At 45.8% G+C, this 12719-nt stretch overlaps 1 protein-coding gene across 3 annotated transcripts in view; it reads left to right on the forward strand.

Moving 5' to 3' along the window:
* plekhm3 (pleckstrin homology domain containing, family M, member 3) overlaps positions 1-10103 on the forward strand; it is a 41751-nt gene extending 31648 nt beyond the window's left edge. For 2 of the 3 annotated variants that reach the window (XM_010879964.3, XM_010879966.4), the window contains exons 8-9: positions 3612-3769; positions 7404-10103. In XM_010879964.3, coding sequence (XP_010878266.2) covers positions 3612-3769; positions 7404-7566 — 321 coding nt within the window. In that variant the 3' untranslated portion in view covers positions 7567-10103. Of the gene's footprint in view, positions 1-3611; positions 3770-7403 lie in introns of those variants that run through there. The other variant, XR_002197984.3, reaches the window with a different exon arrangement.
* The last annotated feature ends 2616 nt before the right edge of the window (positions 10104-12719 follow it).

The following is a 12719-nucleotide window of genomic DNA, read 5'->3' on the forward strand; positions in this document are numbered from 1 at the left end:
CTTCCTACGTAATGCCTGGACAGACTCTCCCATGCTAGGAATCTGTTCCCAGCTTCACAGCTTCTACTTTCACAGCTTCTACTTTCACAGCTTCTAGCTTCACAGCTTAACATCTTCAAGCTTCTAGATTCACATCTTCAAGCTTCTAGATTCACATCTTCAAGCTTCACAGCATCAAGCTTCACAGCTTTAGACTTCATTTGTTTCTAGCTTCAACAGTTTCAAGCTTCAGCTGTTTGTAGGTGGGTTAAGGAACGTTGTGACTGCTGTTGGGCCGAGGGGTTGCTGTAGTGTTTTCTCCCTCTCTATGCCTTTCTCTCTCGGTCTTTCTCTGTCTTTCTTTGTCTGTCTCTTTCTCTCGACAGCCGAGGGATAACCCACAGCCCTCCACCGCTGCCCTGTCTTGTTTTCCGCCTGCACCTTCCTCCTCCCGGTCCCCCCGGCCTGCTCACTAATTACACGCATTCAGAATCAACAGGCAGAAAAACAAGAGCGTGACAGTCCACCATTCTTCCCTGCATCCTCTGGCCTGACACTGTCCCCCTCTCCCCCCTCTCCTGTCATGCCTCCCCTCCTCTACCTCCCCCTTTCCACCTCTTTCTTTTTGTCTCTTGAGTGTGTGTGTTTGTGTGTGTGTGTCATGTCACTGCCACATTCTACAGTGGCCTACACACAGCGCTCAGCAAGGTGATGATGTCTCTGTCAACCAACTGTAATAGAAGATTACCTCAACTCTGGAACCCAGCAACATGCTACTACAGCCACTCTACCACAGGCAACTAACTCATCGCTTGACAACTGCTTGACCATTACAAACAGCTCAACAATTCAGTGATAAGCAGTGATGAATTGATGGACCACTGCTCTCATTTGTCCAAACACTCTTTCCCAAGTACACTTTTCCAGATATTTCCCACACCCTCCCTCTCTTAACCCTCGGTCTCTCTCTTTCTCCCCTTTCTCTCTTCACAGCTTGTTAATTGGCTTTTTATATGAACATGCCATTTCTTTTATTTCTCCTGAATAATCAGAACGTCCACCCTGGCTTTTATAGGTGCACTGGTCAACGAACAGTGAACCGTCTCTACCAGGCAAGAAATAGACCAGACCAGGTCATTCATTGAAAGAAGCAGTGCACTTGGCCTTTTCCTATTAAAATCCCAACCACCGCCTCCTGTTTGGCGCTGTGTCTTTGTCTTTAAACCATCAGGCTGTCGGCCATATTTGTTTGCCCAGGGTTTGCCCAGAGGCCGGACTTGTTTGGCTACTGGCCCTTTTGTTGCTGCATTGAAACCGTTCTGCTTTTCCAGTTGCTAAGTAATGGGATGGGTGGATGTCCTTGTGGTGAAGGACTGAGAACTGCCATATACATGCTAATTGCATTGTTTGTGGTGAACCGGAGCAGCGCCTCTGATCCAGTCGTCGACCTACAAACAACTGGAGGGGGACAAAGGGGCATTGAGAGACCGGACCGGTCTGCCGGGCACGGCAATGAGCACATACGTGCAGGAAGGCCGATTCCCACACTGACACTTGGGCTGGAGACACGCAACGCCACCCCGATGTCGACACAGTCCTCGTCACCGGACATTCTGACATGCCCGTGTATTCACGAACAGTCTCATTCTTGCCGTTACTGAACACACAACCAGGACAGGAATGGAACTAAAAACTCAATACATTGCCGTGCTTAGTCGGTCATCTTGAAAGATGTGGTAATTATGACACTTTCCCAAGAGTAAAATGCAGATTTGTTTACTGTAAGTTGTGTGTACTTTTCTGTGTGGAAAAAGGTCAAACATCTCTATAGCCAAATCAATTTCTAAAAGTGCACTGCCATGTCTTTGACAGTATACATACAAAGCTGAAAAGTAAATAAATGTATGTTTTTTTATAAATTGGGCTGTCCACTGAACTGTTTGGACATAAATGTCGTTCCACACACCTACAGACATCTCTCACTCATATTGACCATATCTCACGCGCACACACACACACACACACACACACACAGCTTTCTGCCCAGTGGTAGTAATCCTATTTAGTGAGTGAGGTGGCAGGGAAGCTGTTATCCAAACAGGGCTCACCCTGTCTTTCTGTGTGTTATCCCGGTGGCTTTCTAAGCATCACTAATGGAGGGCCGGCCTTCATCAGACCAACACTGGGAGGGATAAAGTAGCGGGTGTTAAACACAGGTTTTAGGGGATTAAGCCGTTTGGACCACAAAGCCCCTTGCATGGGACATGGCCAGACGGGTGTGAATTTGGGGGGGGGGGTGGGGGATTTGGGGTTGTGGTGAGTAGGAGGAAGAGGGGGTGCTGGTCTTTTGCCTCAGACCAAGTGAGGATGAGGGTTCACTCAGAGGAGAATGTATCCACCGAACAAAGAGAGAACTCGTCCTTCAGTTCCATCTACCCATTCCTCTGCCCCCCCCCCCCCCCCCCCCCCCGTGTAATTTCCCTTCATCTCTCTTCCTGTCCACTGAGCGTCAGTCCCAGTCAGCACACAGTGCGTTGTCGGCCATTTCATTTTGCTCAGCTAAACGAAGGAGTGTCTTAATCACCCCCTGGTGTCGGCATTGATCAGCCACGACGTATATCATCTGTGCCGGGATCGGGGACAAGCTGGCCGGCTGGCAGCTCTGCGATACACACAGCCTTTGATTGCTGGGCTGCAGCCTGTCTTATGTCACTTTGCTAAACAGCAATCTGGGGGTACGTGTGTCCGGGATGGAGGAATAGTGGGCTCATGTCCTTTGTCCAAACATGACACACACAACCTCCCCTGTCAACCACTTTTCTACTCCTGTGTGTGTGTGTGTGTGTGTGTGTGTGTGTGTGTGTGTGTAGTGTGCATGTAGTAGGGGGGGTTGCTCAGTCTTCTCCCCCCCCCCCCCTTCTCTCTTGCCGTCTCTCGCTCTCCCCGTTTTTCCTCGTCTTCTCTCCTTCAGGCTGAAGAGTGCCTGGCAGGCCCTGTAATTGGTGAAGCCTCAGCGCTGCCAGGTGTATCCACTTGTCTAAGCCCCCTCAGCCTCCCATAGTGTTCTCTGGAGGTCCACTCTGTCCGGGCCCCTTCTCTCCTCCAGCCCTATTCAGCAGAGCCACAATGCTCTCTGTACCGGGTCCCTGCCAATCAAAGGCCCTGCGGGTTTTTAACTACGCGCCCGCCGGCCCAGTAAATGGCATTCACATATTATTATTTTTTTCCGCTTAAAGGGAGGTCCCCCTCGGTTTCTCCTCTCAGGCCTCTCCAGCCTCCAACCTTTTTCCCAGAGCCTTCATTAGTTTCGATGTGAATTCCCGATGTGAATTCCTCACGTGAACTCTTGTCCATCTCCTTCTTATGTCGCGCTGCGGTTGCTCCCGATGGGACCCGAATTCAAAGTGTTAGTCCTCCCAGGGAAATCTCCTCTCATGTTTTCTCTGTATAGTGGAATATTTTACAGAAGTGCATTCTTACAGACTGGAAATAAGATGTTTGATTTATGATAATATTATGCCGAATTTGTATTATGTGGAATGAGGAAGGTTATGTTTGGGAAAGTGCAATGTATTTATCTTATTGCATTTTTCCGCTACTTTCTTTCTCCCTCTCTCTGTCTCTGTCTCCAGGTGATCGATGGGAAGCTGGCACCCTTCCTCTCTAAGGTGATTAAGTTTGCCAGTTCCCACGTCTTCAGTTGTAGCCAATGCAGAGAGAAGGGTTTCATCTGTGAGATGTGTCAAAATGGACAGGTCATATACCCCTTCCAGGAGAGTGCCACCAAGAGGTGAGTCCCCTGAATCCGCAGATCTAGGGTCAGTCAAATACATTCCCAATGTCCACTGCATGTTTTTGTGGGGATAAGAGAACTGAACTCAGATCAGCGGCGTGCCTGATGGCGTCATGGAAGAAGAAGTGCATGTGTCTGTCTCTTGTTAGTCACACCGGCTGGCATGGACAACATGGCACGGGGTTAGAGAGGAACTGTTAATCCCCCCAGTGCCTTTCTCCGTTCCCGTCTCCGTCTCCTCTGCTTCGTAACACGCCAGTGATAACGCACAGCCCTCTCTCACCTCAGGGATCTGGTCTGTTACTCATATGAAACTTTTTACAGAGCAGAGGAGAATACACACTGAAGGGCAGGGTGAGAAGAGGAGAATATGTTTTAGAGTAGAGAGGAGAAACGGGACAGCACAGAGGAGAGAGGAGAAACGGGACAGCACAGAGGAGAGAGGAGAAACGGGACAGCACCGAGGAGAGAGGAGAAACGGGACAGCACCGAGGAGAGAGGAGAAACGGGACAGCACCGAGGAGAGAGGAGAAACGGGACAGCACCGAGGAGAGAGGAGAAAACGGGACAGCACAGAGGAGAAAACGGGACAGCACAGAGGAGAAAACGGGACAGCACAGAGGAGAAAACGGGACAGCACAGAGGAGAAAACGGGACAGCACAGAGGAGAAAACGGGAGAGCCAGAGTCGGCTGTGTGCTCAAGGCCAGATGCCCAAGACAAATATGGAACAGGCCAATAAAATATTCCCTGGGGTCTAATCTGATCGCACCCTCTTGACCCGTTGAGTTCTGCTACCACACCTCAGCTCAGATCTGTGGTTTTACAGGCCCATCGGTATGGTGTGGGGATGCTGCTGTATGAACGGACACACGTCAGTGTATTTGCCAAAGTGAATATATTAATGTGTGCTCATCCTGCCTTAAAGATATCAACAGCCACATAAATGTACTACACTCCCAGAGTTGATAGACCTAATGGTTTAATAGCCAGATTCCGTACGACCATGCCGAGATACAGATCGCCAATGTACATACACACCCTCCCTATCAGGTCGGCTGGCACACCTCAACCGTTACTTGACCAGTATTTATTGGCCTTGGCAAGGAGGTATCCTGTTAGCTGATTACTACAATACACAGGTTTTACTGTCGTTGAAGTAACAGCCTGGACCGTTTCAGACTTTGACCCCCTGGGAACAGGACCTGTTCCTCCCCAGTTTTCTCTGGTTTTTCCCGAAATCCTGCTTGGGAGTTTTGTGGAAAACCAGTCCATTTGAAGAGGAGTAGTTGGAATTTTGCAGCCCTGTTCGAATGTCTCAGAAATGTATACTGACGTGTTCTTTCGGATGCATTCCATTTTAATTTTGAAATGTTGCACGATTGTTTCCAAACCTTTGTTGAGCTTTTAAATTGTCCCTCTAAAAGTTATTTCAATACTTTTATATAACTTAAAGTGAAATGTATGCAAAAGAAGACAGTTAGGTCGAGAAATAATTGACACACTTTTTGTTATTTTGGCTGTATAACTAAATATATTCATGTTACCGTTAAATATGGGCTTAACACAAGGGCAGTCTCTCAGCTTTAATTTGAGGGTATTCACATCCAAATATGAGGAAGTGTTTAGGTATTACAGGTATTTAATATGTAGCCCCCTCTTTTACAAGGGTTCCAAAAGTAATTGGACAATTGACTCAAAAGATGTTTCATGGACAGTTGTGGGCTATTCCTTAGTTATTTCTCCATAAATGAAGCAGGTCTGGAGTTGATTCCAGGTGTGGCATACACATTTGGAAGCTGTTGCTGTGAACCCACAACATGAGGTCAAAGAGCTCTCAATGCAAGTGAAACAGGCCATCCTTAGGCTGCAATAAAATAAAAATCCTTCAAAGAGATAGCAGGAACATTAGGAGTGGCCAAATCAACAGTTTGGTACATTCTGAGAGAACAATAATGCAATGGTGAGCTCTGCAACACAGAAAGAACTGGACATCCATGGTAGACAACCGTGGTGGATGATTGTATTATTCTTTCCATGGTGAAGAAAAACCCCTTTACAACATCCCGCCAAGAAGAACACTGCAGGAGGAAGGCATATCATTATCCAAGTCTATCATAAAGAGAAGTCTTCACAAGAACAAATACCACCACAAGGTGCAAACCATTTCTAAGCCTCAAGAATAGAAAGGCCAGATTAGACTTTGCCAGAAAACATCTAAAAAAGCCAGCCCAGTCGTGGAACAGCATTCTTTGGACAGATAAAACTAAGATCAACCTGTACCTGTAAAGCTTGGAACGTCTCATGATCTGAAGCATACCAGTGGCAGTGTGATGGCATGGGCATGCATGGCTTCGAGTGGCACTTGGTCATTAGTGTTTATTGATGATGTGACTGAAGACAGAAGCAGCCGGATGAATTCTGAAGTGTATAGGGATATATTGTCTGCTCAGATTCAGCCAAATTCAGCCAAGTTGATTGGACAGCGCCTCACTTTACAGATGGACAATGACCCAAAACATACTGCGAAATCATACTGCAATACATACTGCATAACATACTGCTAAAACAAATTTAAAGCAAAGAAGTGGAATATTCTGCAGTGGCTCAGTCAATCAATTGATCTCGACCCGATCGAACATGCATTTAACTTGCTGAAGACAAAACTTAAGGCAGAAAGACCCACAAATAAACAACAACTGAAGACCGCTGTAGTAAAAGCCTGGCAAAGCATCACAAAGGAGGAAAGCCAGCGTTTGGTGATGTCCATGCGTTTCAGACTTCAAGCCGTTATTGCCTGCATAGGATTCTCAAGTATTAAAAATTAATATTTTATTTATGTTTTCGTGTTCGTTTGTCCAATTACATTTGAGCTCTTAAAATAAGGGGACTGTGTATGAAAGTGGTTGCTTTTCTTAAACGTTTGTATGTTCAAATCCATTGTGGTGGCATATAGAGCCAAGATTATGAAAATTGTGTCAGTTTCCAAATGTTTCTGGACCCTAACGGTATGTAGTAAAGATGCATGTGTTTGTCAGCAACTAGAGCGACAGACAGACAGGCCCACAGGGAGGCCAATGTCTTGGTCTCACACCTGTATTATCTGTCAGGTGAAATCTATAGATTAAGGCCTGATGAATTCATGTCAGTTGACTGATTCTTTTTTAACTCAGTATCTAGGGGAAAGGTAGAGGAAAACCAGTTCCAAGTTGGCTTTAGTGGACGTGACCTTCCTGAGAATAGAATTTGTCATCTTTGGATTTTGTCTGAAATGCTGTAAGGCTCCATGCGGAGTGGTAGTTCTGCATTATGCCAACACACACATCCATAACATTTAGTCTGCCACTTTGAATCCAGATTTCAGTCAGTAAGCTAGCTACCTACTGTAATGTTATCACAGTGAACATGTTTTAATGAAGCAATAACTGCATTGAGCCCAAGACATTCAGGGGGAGATTTTATGGGAGATGATTGGTTAGTAGACTAAGCTGAATTTCTCACAATGTTCTTATTGGCTAATACAGTCACGTTTGTCTAATGGTTCAATTAGACGGACCACGCGCGTGACCCGAAGCGTCTGGGAACAGGTTCAGCGGTGCGTTGATCTTTGCGTTTGTTCCCGTGTGTTCCAGGTGCGATGTCTGTGGGGCGGTCTTCCATACGGAGTGTCGTCAGAAGGCCCAGCCCTGTCCCCGCTGCGTACACCGAGAACTCCACCATAAGACTCCCTCGTCCTTCTGGAACCCCGATGACGATACGCCTGGCTGCTTCACTATGCCTTACCAGGACACTTGATCACACACACTCCCCCGGGGGGACACAAACACACGAATAGAAACAACCAAGCCACTCCATTGAGCTGCTCTCACCAAAGTCAATGTGTGTGTGTGTGTGTGTGTGTGTTTGTGTGTGTGTGTTTGTGTGTGTGTGTGAGCTGGCCGGGGTAACAGTGAGGATGACAAAGGGAGAGGCGTGTTTTCTCTCACACGCACACCTGCTTTGTCAGAAGACGTCATTCTCACCTGTGAAGAATGGACAGCATTGCAACAGCTACTGGATAGGAACCTGCTCTGTCTACAAGCCTCTCTGCGATCTATATAGTACTAAACACACACACTTATGTGTCCTCCTGACTTTCTGGACTCAAACACATCAACTGAAGATTTTATGAGGTGACCTTTCCACACACACACCAGATCTAAGAAGAACATCTGGTGCCAGTTAGTGTGATGTCACCACAGCCTGTATCTGGGGCGATGTCCCAACACGCTCTCTATACTGCATCCGGACAATACAACGTAGTCTATCTGAGCTGCACATCACACAATCGCACACACGTTTGCACTATTTATGCATGTTCCTTAGGATGTCAAGCCACAGACTGGGCTAGCTATTAACCCTTAGAGTCACACTGTCCCTCCTGCCCTTTATTTACCTATTTAACTAGGGATGGGGCAAAGCTGGGGCGCTTGATGATCAACGCGGACTAGATTCAGGCCCAGTGACAGTCATGTCTACTTTCTCCTGGAGTTGGAGGCCACTTCTCCCCGGGTCTGTGGCGTGGGGCCCGGTGGCTGTCGGGTGGATGGCCTGGCTGCAGCATATGCAGCAGGGAACGCTCCCGTCAGACACAGCCCCGGGAAAAGACCTCAGCCACAGAAAGGTCCAAATTACAGTCCAGGGGAAAGACTTCGCAGGGCACAGTTCTGTTACGCAAGCCGTGACAAAAACCCACAGGAGCTGGGACTGCAGCTATGACTTAGTGCTTTCGCTCTGGAGCCATATCAATCGCTACTGTGCATTCCTTCATTCGTGCGTGCGTGCGTGCGTGCGTGCGTGTGTGCGTGCGTGGGTCTTCTTTTTCCATCACTTGAACTATACTTGGGCAATAATATCTATTTTTCATTGCTTTGTTGCCATTTTCTGTCTCAACGACTTTCTGAAGTACTGTGCTTTAATTCTTTAATCGGAACCTTCAAAGGCGGAAGCTTTAGCGTGAGTTGTCTTCCCTATGCAACTAGGCATTTATATTCCTATTCTGTAGTGCTTTTTCCCGGGAATAGTAGGTCTATGTCCATAACCCGTCATCTTCCCATGATGTGCCATGTCTCCTGGAAGGGCCTTAGTACCCCTTGATCTGGTCGCCCCATGTCTGCTTTGTTTAGATGTGCATGTGTTTGTGTAGAAGTGTTGATTTCCTGTGGTTTACATTTAAGGGTGGAAGTCATATCACCACCTGGAAAAAAGCTTGATTGAAAGCTAGATCATGGCCAGGGTGCGGCTTGTTGATACCAGGCAGGTCTAACGCACCGTACAAGAGCTAGATAACAGCTAGTGAAGTGGGTGTTTAAATGCAGCTATCGTTTATTTCTTTTCAGTATTTTAACATTTTGCACTATCAATATTTTGGTTTAACATTATCATTTTGTGGGATTTTATGTGCAGTAAATGTTCTTTTGGTGGGTTTTGAGAGTGGATGTGCTTTAACATTTCATTAGCTTAGTTATTTATTGAGTCTCTGTATGCTGCCTTAAATTGAAAGCTTATTGATGTGTTCCTTTAGAGCCGTGATGTAGTCTTTATTGAAGTTGCCATGCTTCAGGTGCACATTTAATGTTCTTCTGTTGACTCATTGTATTGAAGAGGTCCAAAGCCCTGGTTTCTTGAATAGGGGTGTCTGTCTTCTATTAGCTAACCCTAAAGGGAATCAGGTAAACATTATTTTGTTTGGGTTCTATCAGACCATACTGTTAGAGGACAGGGAGGGCATACAACATGTTTTCATTGAAATAAAACTCTGTACTTTGCAGTAATACAGCATGTATACAGTGTCTTGCAGATTTAAAAAGATAAGACTAGTAGTCTTACTGCTTCTCTTAAACCATATTCATCTTAAAAGTCAGGGATTCTCAGCACTGGAAATGGTGGACTACAGTGTATGAACACCATCAAGGGATTGATGAGGGCATTGAGCCCAAGGGAAGCATCATCCTGGATATGATTTTCTGTTCACACCAAATCATCATTTCCATGTACAGTATTTTGCCTCCTGCTTTTCAACTGTGTTTTTGTTGTTTATTCAGCCTTCGTTGCATTTTGCTATCTCATATTACTATTGTATTTGTTGTGTACCAACCACCACGATGTCTCGACTGTTGCAGGTTTACCTACCAGTCTACCTTTTCTGTTTGAATATGTATCACAGCCAACAGTCAACCTCTTATGCAACTACAGAGACCTGGTTCCGTACCAATCCTTTCCTTCCTCCTTCTGCTTTTTTTTGTTATTTTCTTTTTACCACTGATGCCAATAAAACAAACTACTTAACACAGGGTGGTGTGGAAACTGATTTTATGATCTGACTGGATTTGTCCTTGGTCTTTCTCTGGTCACATGTTTTAGAAGGACTCTTGGCACTGGTTAGACAATGCATAATGTTTACAGCCTCCACTACTGTATATTAAATGCATCATAATTTTTTAGTTCAGAGTCAGAACAAACCTAAGAATGGTAACTGCAGAACACAATCTAATTCTATCCTGTTATTGGCCCCTCAGTGGGTTCAGTTTGGCTTGGTTTGGGTTTGGTCCTGAGCATGTCCAAACACTGACCCTCACTAACCACAAATTACAAACCTAACATGCAGATGGAACAGGTTCCCCTTGCAACTGAAGCAGAACTGCCAGCCAGCCAGAGGACAAGTCACACACCACAGCCTTGTCATTTAATGCAAGATCATGCATCAAGGATTTTACAACTTTTTATACTAAATTGTATTATAGTGCTTATGCTGGCAAAGGCTGGTACATTACCAGGTCCTGATCTGATCTCTAAAAGATTTGATCGAACCATTGGTCTGCCCCATGGGTGAGGCAGGGACTACCTGGCAGTTAGGAGTTGGGCCTAACCACAGATACTGGGCAGATGTCACTTCACCCAACCCAGTGGTTAGTAGGTTTGGATGCATTTTAGTTTGTTTCTAGATCTGTATTTAGGACCATTGTCCACCTCAATTCCTGACATACAGCAGCTAAAAAGATCCGGGTTCCATCTGTCAGAACAAACTCCTATATTCAGCACCAACCTACCCCCACACTGCTCTGGTGGGCTCTTCCCAGTTCATGTGATTTGCTTGGTCAACACTCCACTTCTCCTCCTGGAGAGAAGACTGAAGCTTTCCTCCTGACAGCCAGTAATCCACAGAGATCTAGGCACCCATCTGAGGCCCACCAATGAGCTGGAACAGCCACTTTTCTGTTCTCCATTAAGTGGCAGAGAGGTCTGAAAAGTTTGAGTTGTTTTTAGAGAGGACTTGAGCCTTGCCGCTCTGGTGATTCCAAACTCCATTAAGTTCTTATGTTGGGGCTGGCCAGTGTTGAAATATCACCTCCCTGTCTCTCTCATTATTTTTCTTTCTCTCTTAAATGGAGCCCTCAAACATTTATTTCCCCAGCTCACTCTGTCGTTACAGGCTTTGTATCCATTTCAGATTTAAAACAGATTTAACTATACCTAGTATGTGAGGGATGAGTGTGAATGAAATCATGAATGACTGTAGTGGATGTCATATTCCTTCTATTGTTACTAGTTAAATTAAAGCTCAGGGCACTCTCAAGTGGCACAGCTGCCTGTGGTGCTCCTTCAATGCACCACACTGACAACCACCGTCTAGGTCTGAGCTTTGACTCTGCCGCTAGCTAACTGTCCGTTGGGAAGCTCCATGGGTAATGCAAATCTTCCAGCATCGCCTGGTCTCATCGTGTTCCTACATCTCCCTCAGGCAACTTGGTCGCCTGCATGCCAAAGGTTATCACTTGATGGTGCCCTCACACAAGTTTGCCCATATGATTTCCTGGTGAGACGAGCATTGTGAATAAAAGCAGAATGGCTTGGCACGGGTGCCAAAGAAGAAGTCATATCACAATCTTAAACTCTACCTAATCCATTGTGATAATACCATAATGCCATAGATATAATTGGATATTATTAAAATGTGGAATGGAGTCAAGGTTAAAAAAAAGCCAGTGAAATGCAACTGGATTTTTGAACAGTCTACTCAGTAAGATCTTTGTTGTTTTGTGAAATGACAAGAGATATGTTTCCAAACATGGTTAAAAGAAATGAAGGTCAGTTTTTTAGTTCCCAATCTGGTTCTTGTTCCTGTTCCCTGACTCTCCACAGGCCTCCCAAACCAGACAAGAAAAAAAGTTGAACAAAAGTGTGTGTGTGTGTGCAGGCTCAGTATTGCCGGACTCATTTGGCTGTGATTTGTATTGAGGAACGGGCAAATTGAACCTGAGTGTCGACCGCGCTTAATTGTCATTGCCAATTAGTGCATTGTCCGACGACACAATGGCTCAACTGTAGCGAACGGAACAAGGCCCTTTATGCTTCTCCAGTGGCCCGGGGGCCAGTCAAGACTCATTTAGGCCCGGTACAACAAGAGGGAAGAAATGCCATTGGAAAAAGAAAACAAAAGATGGTTTAAGGGAAAGACGATGGGAGAGAGGAGGTTGGACGACGCTTACATGGGATTAAACACAAGGGGCTTGGCTCTCCTTGGGGAAGGAGGGAGAGAGCTGTGCTTTTACCACCCTAACATTCCCCGTTCTCAGATATACGCACGCAGACACACGCTACACATACTGGCTTCTGATATGGAGGACCCACAAAAAAGGCGCCCAGGACCCTGCTGTTTGGGGTTACATGGATCGGAGGACAGAGGGGCGCTGCTACTTCTCAGTAGAATTTAAACTGTTGAATTATAACTCACCACTAGCTTGGCTCTGCGTACAGTCGATTTCCCTATTTGCTTTATCCAACTGCACTATCATCTTGTCAGTGTTCGTTCCATTTCAAATCAGATGATTAATAATCATTCCAATTTAAATGCTGAAAAGCGACCATTTATTTTTACATTTGAATCCATTTCCATAGCTCACTCTATT

This window comes from Esox lucius, chromosome 16, assembly GCF_011004845.1.
Source record: "Esox lucius isolate fEsoLuc1 chromosome 16, fEsoLuc1.pri, whole genome shotgun sequence".
Taxonomy (NCBI): Eukaryota; Metazoa; Chordata; class Actinopteri; order Esociformes; family Esocidae; genus Esox; species Esox lucius.